Raw genomic sequence first — 25,718 nt, 5'->3', positions numbered from 1 at the left:
AGATTAGCAAATACACTTGTCCACATACTAGAGAATGAAATTAGACGTTTTCAGAATGGCCAGCTTACTTTACACAAGGTGAGAAACATTACTCAAAAGCACAATTGTATTGTCTCCCTCTGCTGGCAGGAAGGGATCTACACTGACATGTGTAGTTATAAAGAATACAGACAAGATAATCTTAGTTATCCTATCACTAAGGTGCCCTATCGTCCTGCCAAAAAAGCCCATTCCCATTTCCCCTCACTAACTTAATTCTTTCCAATCATGAATGGGATCCAATCATAATATGCCTCTAGAAAACCAACAGATACTTACTTGAGCAGTAAGCAGAGTTGTTAAGGATACATCTGCTCGCTCTTCGGTGATATAGGTCCTTGGTTTTCCTTCCCAAAGTGCACAGTCTTCCAGGTCCATTAGTTTCACTTGAGATTTAGACAAGCCTGGAGGGCGAGTTCCCTGTTGCTGTTGCTGCTGCTGCTGCTGGTGTGCCTGGCGCAAACTAATTTGCTTTGGAAATGTATTTTCATCTAAAGTTGGCACAACAAAGTTATTCACCTGATTTTCTGAGATGGTACTTGAATTCTTGGCAACCTTATCGCCAGGAATTGTATGAGCATGTTTCTGCTTTGGTGAAACAGGGTAGGGTAAAATGGACTTATACGATGATTTAGTTCGGCCACCAAAAGTTGCCTGTTTGTTTTGAGACTTTGCCTTTCGAGAGGCAGGGGGCACAGAATGAGGCTTCAAAGAGTAGGAGGTAGAAGGGGAAATGGTAGATTGCTTCTTTAGTACACTATCAAGTGTTCGTACATAGCTGGTACTCTTGGTAGGAAGCTGATATACCACAGGAGATGTAGGAGCATTAGACGAGAAACCCATACTTGTTTCCATCAGCTTGCCTTCATTTTCCAAGTATTCATCGAGCTTATCACTGCAGAAAGCAGAACGGTTTTTCAGTGGACCTTCTGGATTTCCACCTACAAATAAAGAGATGCAGATACTTAAAGAAATATATGGCAGATCTTTGGATCTCAAAAAAAAAAATACACTAAAAAAGACCAAGAACACTAAGTTATATACTACTGAATCTTCTAAACTGTCCCTCCTCAGAACAAAGGAAAAATATATAATATTAAACCAAGTGAAGAGATGGAATCACACATTAATTACATCAAAATCCATTATCTGGGGCAGCCCAGGTAGCTCAGCGGTTTAATGCCGCCTTCAGCCCACCAGGGCCTGATCTTGGAGACCCGGGATCGAGTTCCATGTCAGACTCCCTGCATGGAGCCTGCTTGTGTCTCTGCCTGTGTCTCTGCTTCTCTCTCATGAATAAATAAATAAAATATATTTTTTTAAAAATCCATTATCTAAACTTATCTCCTTACATATATTTACCATTAATTTTTCCAAAGTGCTAACAAAATAATTAACACTAAGATGAGAGTCTACAACCTTTGACAACTTATGATCTTAGCAGAAAAACCACATTTAAGTAAAAATAAAAACATACGAGCAAAAATTACTTAAGTCAAACCTCAACAGAACACCAAGAGATTATTAAACAGATTGCAGTACCTGGACTCTGTTATAAAACACAAGAGAAGAGGTGAGTGCACAAAAAGTATAAAATTTAGTTTTTAAGGAATGAAAAAGCAAATGTAGCAGACAGATGAGCATTATACTATTATAACACTGTACAAGGATTCAAAGATGAGAAAAACTATTTTGGAAACATGGTAAATTTATCTGGCTAGAATGTAAACTGCAAGTAAGTGCAGGGGGAAAAGCACTAAGAAAGGAGACCAACAAGTATATAGTCAAAATGTTTGGATTAGAAGTTTACTTGTAAGTGTAATGCTGTCAGGAATCACTCTACAGCTCTGAAGTATAGGGTTCTAAAATAATATTTGAGAATGATGCTTATCATAACTGCAAGAGTAGAGAGCCTAAGTGGCTTAGTCGCTTAAGCATCCAACTCTTTGATTTCAGCTCAGGTCACCCATCTCAGGATTGCGAGATCTAGCCCTCACATTGGACTCTGCACTGGGCATGGAGCCTGCTTAAGATTCTCTCCCCTCGCCGCCCCCCCAAAAAAGATTCTCTCCCCCTCTCCCTTTGCCCCGAACACCTCCCCACAAAAAAATCAAAAATTAAAAAAAAAAATGATAGGAGTAACAGGAAATGCAATTTTAAAAGGGTACAAGGATTATTTAAGCTTTCCATGGTTAGGGATATGGAACATAGGGAATAACAGGCACTGGTAAGACCATTATTTTGTTTATTTTAAAGCATGTAAAGAGACGAAGAGGGACGCCTGGGTGTCTCAGTGGCTGAGTGTCTGCCTTCAATTTGGGTCATGATCCCGGGGTCCTGGGATCAAGTCCTATATCGGGCTCCCACAGGGAGCCTGCTTCTCCCTCTGCCTGTGTCTCTGTGTCTCTCATGAATAAATAAATAAATAAATCTTTAAAAAAAAAGAGAGAGAGATGAAGAAAAACAACCAAAACTTATTTTTAACAATAGGCTTTGGGCCACATCTTTCAGAACATATTGGTAATTTTTTAAAAAGCTGATTACCTTCACTCCTAGATGCAGAAGCACTGTGAAACTTTCCCCTCCATCCTTTGATTTTGGTGAAGTCATTGGTCTTCCCTGTCCTAGAAACAAAGGGAAATCCAGCATCTATAAAAGAAAAAGTAAAAGAGATGACCAAAATTCAAGCCAGCTAATATTTAATAACTAGATACTAAAACTTAATCTAAAATGTGTGAATCAAAAAAAAAAATAAAATAAAATAAAATGTGTGAATCATTATGACTATGCTACTAAGTTAAAAAAAAAAAATCTGCCTCAGAATATCCTAAATGTCTCTAACAAAGGTAGTTTCTTATTTCTATCGCAACTGACTTTTACAAATACTACACACTCACCAGGAGAAGAAGGGTTGGTTCCTGTAAGGTTCCAGAAAGGAAAGCTAGTGGCTGGAGCCAAAGGTAGCTGTACACCCAAGTATTTAAGATCAATGCTCATTGTCGGATCCACTGAATTCAATTTTAAGCCCACTACAAGGAAAAAGAACCACAAATTATATTGTTGTTTTTTAACTTTTGAGGTGTGGGGAGGGAATTAAGGAGTAGAGAGCAAAAATAAAATAAAAAAAGGGGCAGAGAAACTTTAAGATGACCCCATGATCCTCACCTCCTGATATTACATATTTGTGTACTCCTCCCTCCTCCTTCTCCTATGAGTGTGGATAGGGCCTGTGTTTTATTTCTAACAGAAAGTGGCCAAAGGGATGGGATGTACATGATTTGTGTGCATGTGATAATATGAGTGTATCACCCATCTTGCTGAAGCTGCAAGTATATAAATTCTGCCAACAACCTAAGGGAAATTGGAAGCAGACTGCTCCCAATCAAGCCTCTGATGAGAAACCAGACATCTTAACTGCAGCATTGTGAGGCACTAAGCAGAGGACTCAGTTAAGCCATGCCCAAACTCCCAACCCAAAGAAAATGAGACAGTATGTGTGTTAAGTTCATGATAATTTGTTAAGCAACAATAGATAACTAATACATACAGCAGAATTAGTATCTTTTGTACTTTAATCCTTTGTGATCCAGAGACTTTCTAGGACTTTTAATACAAATTTGACATAGACTAAGCTGCTGGCTTGAATTATGGCTACTAATTCCCTAGTTATTATTAGTAATATTTAAGGTAAATTGAGCCTAATAAATATTATAACTTATTTGTAGGTTAAGAGGTAATCTTTTGGGAAAGTATTTACATCATATATCCTTTACAGATTTTGGTGGCTGTTTTTTTTTTCCTTAACATTACACATCTGAGATTTGTCTATGTTAACAGATTTATCTCTTGATCATTTATTTTAACTGCTGTACCTACTCAAGATTATGAATACACAGTACTCCCAATTTATTCACCATCCTCCTACAGAACAAGATTGTTTCCTAAATTTTTTTATTTTTTAGTATAGCTGATACACAATGTTAAATATATGTTCCTTATGCTGCACCTTTCATCCCCATGACTTATTCATTCCCTAACTAGAAGCCTGGATCTCCCATCTCCCTTATCTATTTCAGCTGTTTCTTATTTTTAACAATTACAAACAATGTTGCAGTGTAATTATTCATTGTGTACAAGAAATATACATCACACACGTGAACATGTGTGAGAGCTTCTCTAGTGCATTTAGCTTTTCCTCATGGCACTTACCCAGGAATGGAATTGCTATATGATGGGGTATGTTCACCTTTCAATTGTATTGGATATTGTGAGTGCTCAACATATTTGTGGCTGCCAAAAATATTTTAAACACCCTTCCCCTAACTGTTACTTTTCTCCATTGTACCTCAAACCTTTTCAAGATAGGTGTTAGGTAAAACTCATTTTCCAACTTCCCTTGCTGTTTATGTGCAGATATGTAACAGAGGTTTTGCCAATCAGCTGTACTCATGAAAGACCTCATTTGAGGAAAGAGCACCACGAAGAAAGGGATACTATGTAGAATTGTATAAACTAGGATGACAGTGTTTGGCCGAGTTAAGAATTTTTTTTTTTTTTTTTTTTTTTTAAGATTTTACTTATTCATATGAGAGAGAGAGGCAGAGACGCAGCAGAGGAAGAAGCAGGCTCCATGCACAGAGCCAGACACGGGACTCGATCCCGGATCTCCAGGATCAGGCCCTGGGCTGAAGGCAGAACTAAACCACTGAGCCACCCGGGCTGCCCTGAGTTAAGAATTTTTATTTTTATTTTTTTATTTTTTTTGAGTTAAGAATTTTTAGAGGTAAAAGTAATCAAGGCCCTAGATGCCCATTTACTGTGTTCAGTGTCCATACTGGAAATGGTGGTGATGGTCCAATGTGGAACTGCTTGTATGAGCATTCTGCAAAAGTAATGTGGGCATTTTTCCTGAGTGCACAGTTCTAGGGTGTGTTTTCCTGGCTTTTCAGGAGTTTCTGTAAGTCATCTGATACTTTAATAAATTCATCTGTTTCATCTACAGAGTCTGATATTTACTGCTAAGTTGTTTGATGATACATTTAATCTGCACAATGGCACATAAAAAAATGATAATTACATAACATCACACTGAGATAAACCTGCTTTATCCCAGGCTGCTTATAGCTGGAGGCAACCAGCTCTACAGTATTTATTACCCTTGGTCAAGCTTAGCCATTCTGAGAAGATCACTATCTCAAGAGCATCTTATCTATCACACATCATGGATAACCGCATCCAAAATGCATTAGTTGAGAATCTGTGCACCAAATAATGCCAAATTACTCTCAATTTATACTTCCTCCAGTAGAGCATAAGAACTCTTGCTGATCCAATTTCTCTTCAACATTTGAGGTCACTGGACTTTAAATCTTATTCCAGGGATGCCTGGGTGGCTCAGCGGTTGAGTGCCTGCCTTTGGCCCAGGGTACGATCCTTAAGTACCAGGATCGAGTCTCACATCAGGCTCCCTGCATGGAGCTTGCTTCTCTCTCTCCCTATGTCTCTGCCTCTCTTTCTCTGTGTCTCTCATGAATATATAAATAAAAATTTTTTAAAAATATAAAAAAAAAATAAGTTGGTTCCAATCATTTGCTTTAAATTCACATACAATTATTCTTAAATTTCTACTTTTCTGTTACTGGTGACCATCTTCTAATCTGGATTTACTCATCTGTGAATTGCTGGCTTCATACTGCTGTGCAGAAAAATAACTTAAATTTTAACAAAACTGAAGCCAAAAGGAGTTCCAAGCATTAGGTATTATAGCTGTTAAAAGTCATAGGTATAGGTTTCTAATAAAAGGCTTACATAATACTCCTCTCATGAAAGGTGAAGGTATTAGATAGGTCATGAGCCACAAACTCTTATGGCTAATCTGTGTATTCTCCACACCGAACTTACCTCAACAGAAGAGATTAAATCACTATTCTATTTTAGTGTTTAAGTCCAGTTTTTTAAATATTTTACCTTATTTTTATTTAATTACATGATATGATTAACATTAACATCAATAAAATATTCTTTCCAGGGGCACCTGGTGAGCTCAGTAGATGGAGTGTGCAACTCTTGATGTGGAGTTTATGAGCTCAAACCCCACACTGGGTGTGGAGATTGCTTAAAAATCTGAGTTTTCTTAAAAAAAAAAAAAAAATCTGAGTTTTCTGATTTTTTTTTTAAAGATTTACTTCTTTGGGACAGAGACAGAAAGAGCACGAGGAAGTGGAGGGGCAGAGGGACAGGCCCACTCCCCACTGAGTGGGCCAAATTTCTCTTATCTTTCACTTCCTCATCAGTAAAATAAATACCAATCCACCACAATGGGTTTTATGTTTAAGAATTTATTGCACCAAAAAAAAAAAAAAAGAATTTATTGCACCTTCTCTATGAAATACTCTGTAATACAGACGGTAATAAAGATAAAAGACATCTCTCAGACCTCAAGGAGTATTAATGTTATTTTCCCAACTGACTCATTAGTAGTTATAATAGTGTAAATAAGTCCCAAGAGAGGTAAGCAAAAAGAAATGACACTTGAAAAGCCCAAGGGAATGTAGTAAAATTTTACTGATTGTGTAATTCTAAGTCAGGACAAGTAGAATTAAGTAGGAAAGGTGGGACGGACAGCAGAGTGGAACCAAAAAGCAAGATACTGCAGAAATTCCAAGTAAGAACAGCATCCTAAACAAAAGATAACATAAGATAGCCTAGCACTTTAAGAGAAAATCATCTTATTATTAATCACAAAAAATGACAGAACAGATCCCTACATTGATGGTAAAAGGAAAGGAATTAAGGTGATAAAAAAAAAAAAAGTATCCATATATAGACATGCAAAATCTAGACCCCACAAAATCAAATTTAGAGATTGTTTTCCCTATTTTCTTTTCTGTGTTTACTTATATTTTAAACTTCCACTTCCCCATAAAAGTGAAAACAAGTTCTAAAAGCAACAAATTTTTTAATTGACAAAGAATTGACTTGGTAGCAATGAAGTAGATATGCTTCTACAAAAATACCTTTAAAGTTCAAAAACAGATGATAATTTCAGGTTGATAGGAAATAAATTAATTTGGATGTAGTAAAGATAGTACAGGAGACAGAAAAAAATAAGTTTTGAAAAACAAAATTAAAATTCTTATTTAATTTAGCAACAAGACTACTACCACCAATAAAAATACTTCCTCAGGCTTAACATTTCTTCCACAACTTCAATGCATGCTCAAAAATCTTTTCAAGTTTTTCGAGCTTTCAGCTCAAAAAGATTTTTCAGTGCTTAATTCTAAAAAATAATACAACTCCACAGTTAATAGAAAGGCAAAGAAATATGACATTATTGAAATGAAATTTAACATTGTTTCAATCATCAATTTTTAGAGAGGGACCTTAAAGGGACCTGTGATTGGGATCACTCAGTTATTACAAATACTTAGCCAATGTAACTTATTCTTCTAAAATTCTAAGTCTCAAGAAGCAAAGGTTGAGAGGGATATCTGCCAAAACAAAATAGAGAAAAAAATCCAAAATAGATCTCTACCTCACAGCTTATAAATTGTACCATATGTATTACAGAATTAACAGCTTTTTAAAAAACAATAAAACTATCTGGGATGCCTGGGTGGCTCAGTCCGTTGTATGTCCAACACTTGATTTCAGCTCAGGTCATGGATTTCAGGGTACCGGGAATGAGCCCTGAGTCAGGCTTCAAGCTCAGACCAGAGTCTGCTTCTCCTCCTCCTCTGTTTCTCCCACCACTGCTCTTTCTCTAATAAGTAAAATCTTTTGAAAAATATAAAAATAAAACTATGTAAGAATACAGTTGAATTAATTTTAACAACATGAAAATTAAGTAAAAACATATATGACACCAAATGCAGAATTTGTATAGCAGGTAAAAACTGATCACTGGCTCACTCACACTTTGTTTCGCTCAATATTTAAAGCTTTGCCTAAAAAACTATTATCAGCTTCTACCACTTAGAAATTGAGCATCATTACATAAAAATGCTGACTTCAGTTTTTTTTTAATATTTTATTCATTTATTCATGAGAGACAGAGAGAGAGAGAAAGGCAGAGACAAAGGCAGAGGAAGAAACAGGCTCCATGCAGGGAGCCCGATGTGGGTGGGACTCGATCCCCAGTCTCCAGGATCACGCCCTGGGCTGAAGGCGGCGCTAAATCACTGAGCCACCCAGGCTGCCCTGACTTCAGTTTCAACTGAACAATCAGAATTTTTTAAAAAATACTGGCCCGACTTTTTCATATGACAAATAATCCAAAGATGTGATTGCCCCTTTTGAAGAGGCACCTGTGTTCCAGCCAACCTTACACACAAAATCAGGCTAATTTCATTTGGTTACCTGCTTAGATCCAGGAGCATTCAACTTTGAACCCCAATTACAAAGGAAAAATATGAGATTTGACTATAATGTATGTAAGGGAAAGAAAAAACAAACTCAAACCTTAACTAGCCAGGAAGTAATAGGCAAAAAGACCAGCAGGGAGCACTGAACATATTTACCTCTATAACTAAAACTAAAACAAAGTTAGAGATTAGGTTGAAAGATACATTATTGAAATACATAAGTAACAGGGGATCCCTGGGTGGCGCAGCGGTTTGGCGCCTGCCTTTGGCCCAGGGCGCGATCCTGGAGACCCGGGATCGAATCCCACATCGGCTCCCGGCGCATGGAGCCTGCTTCTCCCTCTGCCTGTGTCTCTGCCTCTCTCTCTCTCTCTCTGTAACTATCATAAATAAAAAAAAAAAAAAGAAAGAAAAAAAAAGAAATACATAAGTAACAAAAAAAAAGAAAAAAGAAATAGGGAGAAAAAAATATAAAGAAAAAGTGACAGAGGTGAGAGAATACTATTTGAATAAAATAGCAGAATGAAAGCGACAATAAGTAATGTTATTCACCATTAAGACTATGATGTGATTGTAACTATCCATTATAATCCACAGTACCCCTCTAAGATCACACTGTCACACAGTCTCATAGTAAAGCAAAAATTCTTCAAGTATTACCAGCTGATTTAGAAACTGATCGTTTTATAATCGTTGTTAGTATATAATGCTTAGACTCTCATATAAATGATTTGTTATATAATGTAAATCAGCTTGACAGTTATTTGAAAAAAATATTGACTAACAGTCAAAAACTCAATAAACTACTCTAAAAAGCACACCTAAAATCAAATATACAAGAAACTAAAAATTATGGCATGGTTTACAGATCTTATTTATGGCAAATAGGACAGTCAGTAGTTTATACCATGATGGTAGATACAGCAGTCACTTCAAATCTGCAGGGATATATTTTAAGACCCACAGTAGATAAATTTTAAGACCGTCAGGAGGTGCCTGAAACCACCTAGTACCAAACCCTGATACACATACACACACAATGTTTTTTCCTATATATACTTATGATAAAGTTTAATTTATAAATTATAGACAGTAAGAGAAAACAATAATAATAAAATAGAACAATTATAACAATGTGTACACATTTTTTATATAGTAAAAGTTATGGAATGTGGTCTTTCTCTCTCAAAATATACTGTGCTCACCATTCTTGTGATAATGTGAGAGACAATAAAATGCCTAGCTGATAAAATGAACCAAGCTGAATGATGCAGGTGTTGTAACATAGTGTTAGGCTACTACTGACCTTCTGACCATATGTCAGGAGAAGGACCATCTGCTTCCAGTAAGTGAAACCACAGAAAGAAAGATCTCACATGGGTGGGAGAGGGTGAAAGCAGGGGGGATGAGATTACTGTATATTTCAGTATTAAAATACAGGATTAAACAACATAATCAAAGCCAAGATAATTTATTACAACAAAATAGAGAAAACAGTGAAAATTTAACTGAAATCCCAAGCAATGCATGAAATATGCAAGTGTTTACAGCCACACAATGAGAAAATTATTTACACACTTACAAATTACTAAGTATGTAAGAATAAGTAGGAACTCCTCCCCCTCCAAAAAAACCCCCACACATAAACAAAAGCAACTAAAACTTAAAAATGAGAAATACAAAGGAAAATACTGAGTTCCAAGACAGAAAACACACCACTTTCTTATTACGACACAGTTTTTAAATGCTTAAGATATTATGCTTCACAGAGACAGTAGCTTCATTAGTTGAAAAGGTTTTTGTTAGGATAAAAGAAACCTAGAGAAGTTTTTAAATTAGGAAGAATCACAGAAAAACACAAGCTGAGAAAAGGTACACTAAAAGAAATGAAATCAAAGATGGGGGAAAAGGAGGAAAAACAAAAATGGGGAAGAACAGGGAAGGGAAAGAAGAGGGAAAGGAGAAAGGACAGAAAAAGATAACAAAATTTAAAATTGGCTTGTATGGTTTTTGTTTATGTTTTTTTTTTTTAAAGTAAATATTACCTTCTTGAAGACCAGGATGTATCACCTGCTTGTGCCTCAAGGCCTTCAAATCTTCTATCAATTCCTTTTCCAACTGGGAAATTCTTGCTCTGCAACCTACTCAGAAAACAATGACAAAATAAGCTACTATACATTACAGAAAAAGGAACATTGCAACTTTCACTTCTAGAGCCAAATCACAATTATCTCTCCTTTTATACTATTATTTAATACCTGGGTCATTTGTGGTTGATGCCTGAAGACTACAGGGTTCTTCAGCTGTCCCATCAACAGCATGAATGTCAAGGGCTTCCTATATAAAAAAAACAAAAAAGTTCATATCACTCGTGAAAGTTTAAATGTAAACCAGGAACCTATTTTTTCCTGATTCTTTTGATATTTTCTAAATGTTCTACATTAACACCATTTCAATGATCAGAAGAGGAAAAAAAAGCAAGCAAAAAAAAAAAACCTGAATATGCTCATAAAACTGTTTATATCAGGATGCCTGGGTGGCTCGGCAGGTTAAGCATCTGCCTTCAGGCTCAGGTCATGATCCCAGGGTCCTAAGATAGAGCACACCTTGGGCTCCTTGTTCAGCAGGGAGCCTGCTTCTCCCTCTCCCTCTGCCTCTTCTTGCCACTCTCCCTGCTTATGCTCACTCTCTCCAGCAAATAAATATTTTTTTAAAAATCTGCTTATACCAATTTACATACTGATTTCTTAAGAGTCTATGTAAAGATAGCTTACTCAGCAATTAACAAGGAGGGAAGAAAAGATCAGCTAAAGAGAATTCAACTTCTTGGTAACCAAATACCAGGCTTCTATAAAAAATCGAAAAGAAAAATAATGTTGTTGAAGAGTTGGGAGTAAAATAAACTATCCATGAGTGAGACAATAGAATTTCTAAGAGTCGATATCTAGTTCTCCAGTGATACTCTGCTATTGTTGATGAAAATCAGAGGATGTACCTCAAAAGAGTCAATTTTTCATGTATTTATGCCTTTTTAAAAGTCTATTATAATATAAATTCCAGTAAGATCCAACAATTTTCAAAATTCCAGCTAAATGTAGTGCAAATATCATGAACTGAAATGAAAGCAGACATTTAAGTTCATTCAAACAAAATACCTTAAGTGTTGCCTTCTAATTAAACCAAACATTTTGGAGACACTCCCCTCCCTTAACACATACACCCTCACTGAACGGTTGTACTAAAAAAAACTAGATTCTAAATTAGTTATCACCAGTATACAATTCCAGAATCACTATTTGTCCTCAAAAGGAATGCTAAAAATTATCATCTTACCTTTGATTCAAAAGAAACAAAGAGAACACCATCCACGTCTTCCAAATCAGGCTTCACATCTGGAAAGGTATTCCCAGGACCCATAGGAGTGTTCTTTGTAGAAGTTAAAGATTTTCCTGTGTTTTTAGGTGGTCGACCTGCCTTAGAGAGTTTCAATTTTCGTGGCCTTCCTCTTTTTCCAGGGACATTTGAAGGAGCATTCTGATTTGCATTCACAACCTTGGAGGCTGTTGAAATCTTAAGCATAGTTGTTCTCCTTCTGCCCAAGTCCTCTTTTCCTAAAAATGAGTCCCCAGCTGAACTCTTTGAACTGTCAGGTATTCTTTCTGTGTTAATGCTGTCAGTTATCTCAGGATATTTCCACTGAGGCTCTTTAAGTAAGGGATATTTCTGTACCATTCTGAGATCTGGTGAATGTTTTCTAAGACCATTTTCTGATTCCTTGCCTAAGCAGAAGCCAGTTTCATTGGAATTTTCAATGTAAGTAGGCAAATAGTCTAATTCTGTCAATACAGAAGACTTATCCTTTCGAGATGTGGAAAGCATGTTATCAGGGAGCTCAGAAATCTTCACTGTGCTTTTGGTGACAGCACAGGGCTCCAGATAGACTACTGGCATCTTTCCAGCGTCTAACTTGAACATTTTAGCTTGAGCAACACCTGATGGGCTATTTGGTAGCCATTTAGAAGATGGATGGTCAGCTTCTAGGTTATCAACTTTATTGTGCCTCTTTAGCTGTTTCTCTAGTATAGGATCATCATCACTGTTTGAGTATACATCTGTTTCCTCATCTGTCTCTTCTTGTTTTATGGTTACCCCTTCCGGGCACTCGGCAAGTTCATATTCATAATCATCTACAGGCTCCTCTTTAATAACAACATTGAAGTTTCCATTCGGGTCTAATGGTGACACTACATGGGAACCGTCTTCAAAATTGTTGGCAACAAGACTGAAGAGACAGGGGAGGAAGGTTAAAAACGGCAAAATTACCAATAAGACTCAGGAGGAAAAAAGAAAGACTGCTGGGAACCAAGTGACACATCAGATTTCATGAGCCATTCTTCAAAAAACACTGTATAACTTAACAAGGTTCCCAAAAGCAGTTTATCAACATCACACTTTTTTACACTTTCCATCAATTTCTCATAAAATAAGAAGTAAAGTTTTAACATGTAACCTTATCACTAAATCAAAAGCAAAATGTAACACTTATTTTAATGGTATTTTTCAAATAAACTCAATTTTGAAAGTCAGTTGACACTAACCCAAAATCAAACTCTAGAACTAAAGAACATATCAATTAACCACTGACAAATAAAAAGCAAACAAATGTCCACTACAATTAAGAATTGCAATAAACATCAGGAAAGAACTTTCAAACTGCCTAAACTGTTTTAATTGAGATAAAATTCATACAACATAAAACCTAACTGGCTGTCTCAGCTCGTAGGGCATGTAACTCTTTATCTTGGGGTTGTAAATTCAAGCGCCCCATGTTGGGTACAGAAATTACTTAAAAATAAAATCTTAAAAAAACATAAAACATAACATTTTAACAATTTAAAAATGTACAAACCCATACATTTTTAGTATATTCACAATGTTGTTGCCAGGTGATTTTAAACAAAAACTCAATGTCATTAGTCCACCATTAAGTCTTCCAAAATAAGAGGGTATGGTAGTTGAAGACAAGTACATTTAACCCAAGTCGGTATTTATAATTCATCTTTAAAAAATCTTTTTAGCTTCTCCCTCCTCCCAATTAACCACTGAATGCATATAAATTTTAACAATGTAACTTGACATGTGAGAACTACTAACACACACACACACACACACACACACAAAAGAACTACTAACACAATTATAGTCACTTGTCTTGGAAAATTTTTTCATTAATCTCAAATACACACAAAGCAACCCTTACAATGTAGTTACTCACTTCTTGCACAATTTAAGATCTTGACCTTACTCAAAAAATCCTGTCAAAGGAGGACTTCCACTTCTAGTTAGAATGTGAAAGATCAAGAAAACAATCCATTCTGTCAAAGACAATTAGAAAACACTAGATAAAATAAAACCCTTTCCTTCTTTAAACACACTGAAGACCTCTAGTCACAAATCCAAATTAACTGAATTCTAGAGGGACCTGACTTCTGTAGCTGGCCCACAGATTAAAACTTCTTTAAACCATGAGTACCATTTATATTACCTGAAGCATAGTGCACATGGGGGGTGGAAGAGCAGTGAAAGACAAAGAATCTTTAGTGGGACACAGAGAAATCAATCAAACTTTTAATGCCTGAGTGTAAGACTAAAACGTAAAGAAGCCCAAACAGAAAACTAGTCCCGCTCCCCAATTACCCTCCGGAGCACTTCTGCAGAGTAAGCAGCAGTGATGCAGGAAGTTAGCCTGAAAACCAAGAACCTGTAGTCAGTCTCCCAGCACTTAGATTCCAAATTCCTGTTGCAGTGGAGTCCAATCCCACCCCTCAACACATCTGAACACATCTGAAACCTGAAGCAAGCTAAAATTAAAGTAAATCACCTAGACTGAAGGATAACAAAACAAAACAAAAAACAAATAAACAAACAAAAAAAAAAAAAAAAAAAAAAACGGTGTGTGTGTCAGAAATCTGTGGGACACCACACCAAATGATCCTACATAGTAGTAATTGTGCTCCCTAATAAAAGGCATAAGAAAGAAAGAACATTTGGAGAGAAAAATTAACAAAAATATCCCCAAAAGTCAAAGATTTTAACCCACAAATCCAAGAAGCTCAGCCAATACACAGAATAAATACAATAAAAGTCATACAGGCACGTAAAGGTCAGGTGGCTGAAAATTAATAATCACGAGAAAAGCCTTAGAAACATCAGAGGAAAAAATACATACTACAGTAGAGAAACAATAAGAACAGACTGACTACCACTGGAAACAATGTAAGCCAGAAAACAATGGAATGATAGTATTCAAAGAGTATTACATTGAAAGAGTCAACTGAATGTTCAGATAAACCAAAGGCTTTGAAGATAGACACTTTCAGACAACTGAGAGAATTGAGACTGCCTAAGAAATACTAGCTCCTAAAATCAGAAACAGGTAAGAATTTAGTTAACTCTCACTCACAACTTAGACTCGATTGTACTAGAGGTTCCACAAGGGTGATCAGGAAAGGAAAAGAAATAAAAAACATCCAGAATGAAAAGGATAAAGTAAAATTCTCTATCCATAGATGATATGATCTTGTATATAGAAAATCCTAAGGAAATCACCAAAATCCTACTGGAACTAATAAACGGGTTTAGCAAGAGAATCCAAGATCAATACACATGCAAAAATGTTATTTCTACAAAAGAGAAGTATCAAAAATGAAAGGAAAAAAAAACTCCATTTTCATTTACAACAGCATCAATACGAATAAAATACTTAGGAACAAACTGAACCAAAGAAAGAAGCGGAAGACTTGTACACAGAAAACTACAAAACATCATTGAAAGAAATTAAAAACAACCTAAATAAAAAATACATTTATGTACTATAAGAGTTAATACTGGTAGAACAGCAATACTCCCCGAAGGTGATCCATAGATTCAACACAACCCCTATCAAAATCCCACTGGGACTTTTGTAAAAAATTCACAAGGGGACCTTACATTACTTATGAAAATTCAAGGATCTCAAAATAACCCCAAAAAATCTTGAAAAATAGGAATGAAGTTCTCTAAAACTCTTTTTTCCTAATTTCAAAACTTACTACAAAGCTACAGTCATAACAGTGTGTTCATATTGGCATATGGCCAATATGAGACCAGATGAACATAATTGGGAGTCTAGTAATAAATACCCACATTTCTATCAAATGGTCTTCAACTGCCAACAGTATGAAAACAATTCAGTGGGGAAGAATGGGCTTACATTATTCATAACAACTAAAAAGTGTAAATAACTTTATTGTCTATCAACTAATCAATAAATACATAAAATGTGCAATATCCAAAGAAGATTATTTTTCAGCAATGAAAGAAACAAAGTACAGATACACACTACAAAATGGATGAACCTTGAGAAAGTTATGCTAAAAGACAACACATATTATATATAAATCCACTTATATCAATGTCTGAAACAGACATTTCCATAGACAAAAAGGAGACTTATGGTTGTATACTGATGGGGTGGGGCTGAGGAGGGGATGCAGAAAAATGGGAAATGACTAACAGAGGGCAAAGGGTTTCTTTTTGGGGTGATGAAAAAGTATTAAAAAAAAAAAATCTGTGGTCATGGCTGCATAATTCTATACGTATACAAAAAAATCAGGGATCCCTGGGTGGCGCAGCGGTTTAGCACCTGCCTTTGGCCCAGGGCGCGATCCTGGAGACCCAGGATCAAATCCCATGTCGGGCTCCCGGTACATGGAGCCTGCTTCTCCTTCTGCCTATGTCTCTGCCCCCCACCCCCTCTCTCTCTCTCTGTGACTATCATAAATAAATTTTAAAAAAAATCACTAAAATATACAATTTAATGGGTGAATTTTAGGGGCACCTGGGTGGCTCTGTCAGTTAAGTGTCTGATTCTTTTTTGTTTTTTTAAGATTTTATTTATTTATTCATGAGACACAGAGAGAGAGGTAGAGACACACAGGCAGAGAGGGGAGAAGCAGGCTCCATACAGGAAGCTCGATGTGGGACCCAGTTGCAGGACCCCAGGATCATGACTTAAGCCGAAGGCAGACCCTCAACCATTAAGCCACCCAGGTGTCCCTAAGTGTCTGATTCTTGATATCAGCTCAGGTCTTGATTTCATAGTCATGAGTTCAAGCCTAGCACTGGGCTCCACATGTGGAGTCTACTTAAAAAAAATAAGAATAAAAACAAATTAAAAAAAAAATAAAAGGGGGCAGCCCAGGTGGCTCAGTGGTTTAGCGCGGCCTTTGGTCCATGGCCTGATCCTGGAGACCCGGAATCGAGTCCCACATCGGGCTCCCTGCGTGGAGCCTGCTTCTCCCTCTGCCTGTGTGTGTGTCTGCCTCTCTGCCTCTCTCTCTCTCATGAATAAATGAATAAATCTTTTTAAAAAAATGAAAATATGAAAATAAAAGGGTAAATTTTATGGTGATGAATTAATCTCAATTTTTAGAAAGTTAATAAAAATATACTAAAAGAAGTTCTTCGAATGGACAGGAAATGAACCAACATGAAAACGGATCCAGGAATTAATGAAAAATAAATATGTGAGCATTTATAACACTTTCACTTTTTCTTAGATTTAATTGACTACTGTTTAAAGCAAGTAAAATAATAATGTTTGGGGAATTTTTTTTTAAGATTTTCTTTAATTATTCATGAGAGAGAGAAGAGAGAGGCAGAGACAGAGAGAGAGAAGCAGGCTCTCCGCAAGGAGCCAGATGCAGGACTGGATCATGCCCTGAGCCACAGGCAGACACTCAACCGCTGAGCCACCCAGGCATCCCTGTTTGGGGAATTTATAACATATGTACAAAACATGACTTATAAGAGCCATCCTTATAATTAGCTGTGTGTACATGTTCTGTTACAATTAATTGAATTCTACTTTATATATTAAAGATACACATTATTATCTTTACAACACTGCAATGGACTGAACTGTGTCCTTTCCAAATTCTTATGTTTAAGTTCTAACTGCAATGTGACTGTTCATGGAGAAGGAATCTTGAAGACATAATTAAGGTTAAATGAGGTCATAAAGGTAGGGGGTCTCTCCCCACTCTACATGAGGACACAGCTCAGAAGCATCTGTCTTTAAGCCAGTATGAGAGCTTTCAACAGAAACAGAACCCTGCCAAAACCATTACCTTAGACTTTCCAGCCTCCAGAATTAACAAAATTCATTTTCATTGTTTAAGCCACCATCTATGGTATTTTCTTACAGTAACTTAAGCAGATTAATAAAACCACTTTATTTTTTTTTTTTTAATTTTTATTTATTTATGATAGTCACAGAGAGAGAGAGAGGCACAGAGACACAGGCAGAGGGAGAAGCAGGCTCCATGCACCGGGAGCCCGACGTGGGATTCGATCCCGGGTCTCCAGGATCGCGCCCTGGGCCAAAGGCAGGCGCCAAACCGCTGCGCCACCCAGGGATCCCAATAAAACCACTTTAAAAAAAAAGAGGCATTGGGATCCCTGGGTGGCGCAGCGGTTTGGCGCCTGCCTTTGACCCAGGGCGTGATCCTGGAGACTCGGGATTGAATCCCACGTCGGGCTCCCGGTGCATGGAGCCTGCTTCTCCCTCTGCCTGTGTCTCTGCCTCCCTCTCTCTCTCTCTGTGTGACTATCATAATAATTAAAAAAAAAAAAAAAAGGCATTGCCTAAAGTGCAATAGATAAAATGTGCAATATAAAACACTCAATCCAAATGAAAACAGGAAGTATAATGAAAAACACAGAAGAAAAGCAGAAAATACCAAGGTGCGAGGCTTAAAAAACTAGCCCTATCAATGTTAATATTAAATGTAAATGAAAAAAAAAAAATAAAAAATAAAAAAATAAATGTAAATGAACAAAATAATCCAAATAAAAGTCAAGAGATTTTAACACTGAACAAAGAAAAAGTTCCAACCAAACCCAGTTTAAACACACACAAGTTTAAATCCAAGAACAGAACAGATTTAAAGTGAAAAAAAGGGGAAAAAGATAAAACCCTCTAAACAGAAAATTTAAAAAAAAGCCAAGATGGCTCAATAACACCAAAGTAGAAATTAAAGTATAAGTACCCAAAAAATAAATAATAAATAATAAATAAAAAACATAAGTACCATCCAAGATAAAAAGGGAACTTATAAAAATTTTTATGAACTCAATTCATCAAAGACAACAATCCTAAAAATATACCTTACCATATAGCTTCAAGATACTCAAAAGAAAATTTCATAGTACTATAATAATAAAACAGACAAGAGATCATAGATAGACAAATTGAGAAAGATGTGAACAATACTATCGTACTTACCTAAGACTACAGAACACTACATCCAGTAACTATATAACAAATACATTTTCAAGTGTACATTTAGTATTAATCAAAACTGACCATATGCTAGACAATAAAGCAAAGTCATGATAAATTTCTATTTCAGAGGTACCTGGGTGGCTCAGTCCATTAAGCATCTGCCTTCAGCTTGGGTCATGATCCCAGGGTTCTGGGATTGAGCTCCACATCCCTGCTGAACAGGGAGGGAGCCTTTCTCCCTCTCCCTCCGCTGTTTCCCCTGCCTGTGCTCCCTAGCTCTCTCTCCCTCTCCTTCTCTTTCTCTGTCAAATAAATAAATAAAATATTTAAAAAATCAAAAATTTCTGGGCAGCCCAGGTGGCTCAGCGGTTTAAGCGCTGCCTTTGGGCCCAGGGCGTGATCCTGGAGACCCGGGATCGAGTCCCACGTTGGGCTCCCTGCATGGAGCCTGCTTCTCCCTCTGCCTGTGTGTCTCTCTCTCTCTCTCTGACTCTCATGAATAAATAAAATCTTTTTTAAAAAAATCAAAAATTTCTATTTCAAAAGTTTTAAGTCACATCTTCTCTAACAATAGAATCAAGCTACAAATCAGGAACAAGTATGAGTACAACATATCAAAATTTAAAAAAAACAAACAGCATATCAAAATTTGTAGAAGACACCTAAACCAATACTCAGAGGAAACTTTATAGCTTTAAATAAAAGGTCTAAAATCAATTATCTTAGTTAGGGGTTGATAAAGTTTTTGTTAAATGCTAAATGGTAAAATTTTTAGGCTTTGAGATCCATATAGCCTCTATTACAACTATTCAATTCTGCCACTATACCATAAAAGAACAATACATAAACAAATGAGCATAACTTTTCCAGCAAATGGACAACGTAATCTGAATTCTATATAATTTTCACATGTGACAAAATAGTACTCTTCTTCTACTCTTTTTCCCTATTGAAAAATATAAAAATCATTCTTAAGTCTTCAGGCCATAAAAAACAAATGGGAAGCTAGATATGGTCCACAGGTCTTAACTGCCAATCCCTGTTCTAAAATAGGTAAATTAAACCAGAAGTAAACCGAAAGAAGAAAATAAAGATGAGAGGGGGGGAAAAACAACAATGAAACTGAAAACAGAGAAACTGAATTGTGATTTGAAACCTGCCAACAGGGATCCCTGGGTGGCTCAGTGGTTTAGCGCCTGCCTTTGACCCAGAGCGTGATCCTGGAATCCCAGGATCCAGTCCCACATCGGGCTCCCTGCATGGAGCCTGCTTCTCCCTCTGCCTGTGTCTCTGCCTCTCTCTGTCTCTCATAAATAAATAAAATCCTTAAAAAAAAAAAAAAAAAAAAAAGAAAAGAAAAGAAAAGGAAAGGAAAAAGAAACCTGCCAACAAAGAAAACTCCAAGTCTTCCTCGATGAAGTCTATCAAACACAAAATGAAAAAAATAATATTGCACAAAAAAACAGAAAAATGCAGGAGAATGCAAAAGTTTACAACTTGTTTTGTGAAAAAAACAGAATCAACATATGATATGTTTCTGATAGAAACCAACATATCAGAAATAAAACTCTCAAGTATCCATCTGAATTGAGGTCTAAAAACCCTCAACAAAATACTAGCAAACTGAATCTGACAATATTAAGAAGGATGTTACTACGAACCAGTAATATTTATCCCACAAATGCAAAGCTGGTATAATATTTCCAGCCCTTAAGATAATTTTGTTCACAGACAACATAATTGTGTATGTAGAAATTCCAAAAGAATTACAAACTAGGGCAGCCCGGGTGGCTCGGGGGTTTAGCCCTGCCTTCGGCCCAGGGCGGGATCCTAGAGACCCAGGATCTAGTCCCACGTCTGGCTCCTGGAGACCCAGTATCGAGTCCTGCAACTGGCTCCTTGCATGGAGCCTGCTTCTCCCTCTGCCTGTCTCTGCCTCTCTCTCTCTCTCTGATAAACAAAATTAAAAAAAAAAAAAAAAAGAATTACAAACTAGTACGTGAATACAGCAAGGTAGTAAGATACAAAATCAATTGTATTTCTAAATACAATCAAAAGTTGAAGGATTGGGCAGCCCTGGTGGCACAGAGGTTTAGCGCTGCCTGCAACCCAGGGTGTGATCCGGGATCGAGTCCCACGTCGGGCTCCCTGCATGGAGCCTGCTTCTCCCTCTGCCTGTGTCTCTGCCTCTGTCTCTCATGAATAAACAAATAAAATCTTTAAAAAAAAAAAAAAGTTGAAGGATTACACGACTGGATTCCAAGATTTATTATATCTAATGTCCTCAAAACCAAATGGTATTGGCAAAAGAATAAACAAATGGAACAAAACTCAGTCCAAAAGTAGAATCACCTGTATATACAGTCACCTGATCTTCCAAAACATGATACATTTTAAAGGCTCTTAAAAGGATCTTTATAGGATCCCTGGGTGGCGCAGCAGTTTAGCACCTGCCTTTGGCCCAGGGCGCGATCCTGGAGACCCGGGATCAAATCCCACGTCCGGCTCCCGGTGCATGGAGCCTGCTTCTCCCTCTGCCTATGTCTCTGCCTCTCTCTCTCTCTCTCTCGCTCTCTCTCCTTCTCTGTGTGTGACTATCATAAATAAAAAAAAAATTTTTTTTTAATTTAAAAAAAGGATCTTTACAGTAATCTTTTCAAATAAATGATTGTAGCCATTAGATATCTGCATGGAAAAATATATGAGTTTTGACCCTCATTCTCACACCATACACAAAAACTAAGACAAGATGGATTACAGACTTAAATACAAAAGCTAAAACAACTCCAACTTCCCCCTTTCAAAAACTTCACTTAACTGGTTAAAAAAAAAAAAAAAAAAACTTCCTATGGTTTTTTTAAGATTTTATTTATTTATTTGACAGAGAGAAAGAACCAAGGAGCACAAGCGAGAGGAATAGCAGAGGGAGATGGAGAAGCAGACCCTCCACTGAGTGGAGAGCCACACATGGGGCTCGAACCCAGGATCCCGAGATCATGACCTGAGCCAAAGGCAGATGCTTAACTGACTGCGCCACCCAGGTGCCCCTCTTTATGTTTTTTTTTAAGTTTTTTTTTAATAAGTTACATAACAAAAAAATTTGCCCCCCATTTTTTATCTCCTTCACCTATTTTGCCCATCCTCCCTACCAACCTCTCTCACCCCCACAACCACAAGTTTGTTCTCTGTATTTAAAGCCTGGGTTTTTTGTTTTTCTTTTTTACTCAATTGTTTTCTTTCATAAATTCCAATTAGGAGTGAAACAATATGGTATTTGTCTTTCTGATTTCACTTAGCATTATATCCTTTAGATCCATCCATGTTGTTGTAAATGGTAAGATTTCATTTTTTACGGCTGAATATTCCACTGTATATATTTATACCTTATTCATCCATTCACCTACGAATGGGCACTCGAGTTGTTTCCATATCTTAGCTATCGTAAATAATGCAGCAATAAACCTAAGGGTGGCACATACCTTTTGAATTAGAATTTTCATGTTCTTTGGGTAAATATCCAGTAGGGGAATTACTGGATATAATTCTATTTTTAATTTTTTTAAGAACTCCACACTGTTTTCCATATTGACTGCACCAGGCTACATTCATCAACAATGCTGAGGTTCCTTTTTCTCCACATTCTCACCAACATTTATTTCTTGGACCACATTTCTTACACCATACACAAAAGTAAACTCAAAATAAATTAAAGACCTAAAGGTGAGACCTAAAACCACAAAATTCCTATAAGAAAACATAGGCAGTTATCTCTTTATATTAGCCATAGAAACATCTTTCTAGGTATGTCTTCTTTGGTAAGAGAAACAGAAGCAAAATTAAACTACTACTTGGAGTACACCAAAATAAAGAGCTTTTGCAGAGCAAAGGAAATCATCAACAAAATAAAAAGACAACCTACTGAATAGGAGAAGATATGTGCAAACAGTATGTCCCACTGGGGGTTAATCCAAAATATGTAAAAGACTTAACAATTCAACACCAAAAAAAAATAATAATCCAAATAAAAATGGGCAGAAGATATGACTATTTTCCCAAAGAAGACCTACAGATGCCCAATAGACATATAAAAAGATGTTCAGTATCACTTATCAGAGAAATGCAAATCAAAACCATAATGATACTTCACACCTGTCAGAATAGCTAAAATCAAAAACAAGAAATAAAATGCACTCGTTTTGACAACTCAAGGATTTCCAATAAATCTAGTTTTGCAATCCAGTTTCCTTCATCTGTTTTTAAAAGGTTAACAAGGCAAGTTCTTTCTCCTCTCTTTATTATGTCAGTTTTTATATTAAGTTCATATAGAAATGCCATTCTATATCAAGTAATTGAGGATTCACATTTAATGAAGTTCTCTCATTATATTCACATTTCAAGACATTAACTTCTGAAATATAGAAAAAATCCATATCTTCTTTTCATTTAACCTCACAACCTGAATTTATTTTCAGTATCTGAGAACTTCATAAAGGTAGATCTTGGCGGCTACTGCAACATTTGCTTTCACATATTCCTGAAGAATTAAATTTGCTCAGTTAGAGAGGTTCTCAGAAAATATCTCCCCTTATTTTCCCCAAAAAACCTTATGCATAATACATGAAAATTTGTCTTGGCAGGAAGATTTTGCAAACAACCCTGAAGTTTCATACATCTAAGAAGTCTGTATCCAAATAAATGAGGTGAAAGATTACTTAAGAAATCAAGCAAAACCAACGATTTGTTACATTTAAAGAAAAGGATTCCTTTTTTGTTTAGTATATAATTAATGCAACAAATAAATATGACCTATCAGTCGCTCTGAAACACATTTTAAAAACTTTAAGGGCAGCCTGGGTGGGTCAGCAGTTGAGCATCTGCCTTCGGCCCAGGTTATGACCCTGGGGTCCCGGGATCGAGTCCCACATCGGGCTCCCTGCATGGAGCCTGCTTCTCTCTGCCTGTATCTCTCTCTGCCTCTCTGTGTCTCTCATGAATAAATAAAATATTAAAAAGAAAAAAGAAAAAATATACTAAGTTTTGGCAAAGATGTTGAGCAACCTCAATTTTTATTCACTGAAGACTAGGTTAATAAAACCCTGTGAGAACTTATGCTAATGCTAAACATATAGGGATACCTTGTTGGCTCAGTTGGTTAAGTGTCTGCCTTTGATTCAGGTCATGACACAGGGTCCTGAGATGGAACCCCCCAGTCAGAATCCCTGCTCAGTGTGGAGTCTATTTCTCTCTCTGCCTCTGTCCCCAACTCCGCCTCACTCATGCTTGCGTGCACTCTCTCACTTTCTCTCTCAAATAAAGAAAATCTTTTTTTTTTTTAAGAAAATCTTTTTTAAAATGAAAACATATGTATATCATATGATTAAACAATTCCATTTCCAGTATATGCTCCAAAGAAATGCACTCATATGTACACCAAAACCAGAATATTCATAACTGCTCTATTTAAAATGGTCAATGCAATAATTATAATGGAAACTATCCAAATGCCCATTAACATTAAAATGACTAAAATGTGGTAATCTGAAAAGTGGAATATTGCAAAGCAATGAGAATAAAACAATCTACAACAATATGCAGCAACATAGAAGACTCTCACAAACAAATGTAAAGCTAAAAATGGTACTCTGTTATTCTTTTTACATTAAAGCAGGCAAAAAAAAAGCAGGCAAAATATCTGTAATGTTAGAAGATAATGATCATCTTGTTAGGTAGGAAGGAAGGAAAACAACTGAAAGAAGTCTTTAGAGGGGCTCCTGGTATGCAGATATATTTTTTGTAATATTAATGCTGGTGATATGATTACGTTCCATTTATGAATATTCATCTAGGTGTTCTGTATGTATATATATATATCACATTTCAATTTAGTAAGTCACACAATAATAAAGAGAAAATGAGAGAATGATTAGAGAAATGATAAAAAGTGTTAAATTTGGTGGCACTATGCAAGAGAGACTAAAAAGAGAAAAATAACAGATAACTTAGGAATAATTGATAAGAATCTGAACAAGAGTGATTATAAAAATAAGAATACAAATCTCAAATACTGCAGAAGAACCAGTAAGACATGGCAGAGTAGAACAAAAGAGAAAAACAAAATTTTTAGTCTCAAAATAAACTATAATAGTCTGATATAACTAAATAATGGAGCTGGATAAAAGTTCTAAAAATGAAAAAAAAAGTTCTAAAAGTGGAGCCCTTTGAAAGTTACCACTATAAGATGGTTAGAATCACAAGGAAAAATGCACTAAAAATTATGGTATAAAGAATTAAAAAGCAGAATAATTTTTTAAAATACTCACCGTGAAGGCTGAAAAGATAATGTTCTAAGGAGCAAACAAAGGATAAGGATAGCATTATCTAAAGAGAAATGAAAGATTTTGCTCACTAAATACTGTCAGAATACCGATAACAAGACATAAACAGGCTGATCAATCTGTTAAGTGGATCACACACATGATGTTTAAGAGAGTAAGTACAGTAATGTGACCAGGAAAGGTAGACTGCAAGGGATATTGAGAAAGAAATAAGTGAGGAACTCCAGGCAACAGGTGGAGATTACTCAATCAACAACACTGACCACAAATAAAAGGGAGGGGAGGGTAAATTATAATGGAAAAAGATGGGATCCCTGGGTGGCACAGCGGTTTAGCGCCTGCCTTTGGCCCAGGGCGCGATCCTGGAGACCCGGGATCGAGTCCCACGTCAGGCTCTCGGTGCATGGAGCCTGCTTCTCCCCTCTGCCTATGTCTCTGCCCCCCTCTCTCTCTCTCTCTCTCTGGGACTATCATAAATAAATAAAAAAATTTTTTTAAATGTTTATAATGGAAAAAGACGACTAAGAAAAAACTTTGTCATGTCTTTAAAAAAAAGAAAGAAAAGAAAAAAAGAAATGGTAGGAAGTAGGAGAAACTAAAGATCCTAGAAAGAGAATAATGTAAAAGCATCATCCCTCAATAAGACACTCTAAT

General features: G+C 36.4%; 1 protein-coding gene across 21 annotated transcripts in view; it reads right to left on the bottom strand.

Annotated features, from left to right (window-relative positions):
* Nucleotides 1-25,718, bottom strand: part of MGA (MAX dimerization protein MGA) — a 172,883-nt gene that overhangs the window by 55,427 nt on the left and 91,738 nt on the right. For 20 of the 21 annotated variants that reach the window (XM_077880715.1, XM_077880714.1, XM_077880717.1 and 17 more), the window contains exons 3-8: nucleotides 11,736-12,684; nucleotides 10,661-10,739; nucleotides 10,448-10,543; nucleotides 2,937-3,068; nucleotides 2,584-2,688; nucleotides 319-980 (exon numbers count right to left, since the gene is read on the bottom strand). In XM_077880715.1, the coding sequence (XP_077736841.1) occupies nucleotides 319-980; nucleotides 2,584-2,688; nucleotides 2,937-3,068; nucleotides 10,448-10,543; nucleotides 10,661-10,739; nucleotides 11,736-12,684 (2,023 nt within the window). Of the gene's footprint in view, nucleotides 1-318; nucleotides 981-2,583; nucleotides 2,689-2,936; nucleotides 3,069-6,585; nucleotides 7,816-10,447; nucleotides 10,544-10,660; nucleotides 10,740-11,735; nucleotides 12,685-25,718 lie in introns of those variants that run through there. The other variant, XM_077880734.1, reaches the window with a different exon arrangement.

Source organism: Canis aureus, chromosome 32 (assembly GCF_053574225.1).
Source record: "Canis aureus isolate CA01 chromosome 32, VMU_Caureus_v.1.0, whole genome shotgun sequence".
Lineage (NCBI taxonomy): Eukaryota > Metazoa > Chordata > Mammalia > Carnivora > Canidae > Canis > Canis aureus.
Note: the sequence above shows the minus strand (reverse complement) of the source record. Positions and strands in the feature narration are given on the sequence as shown.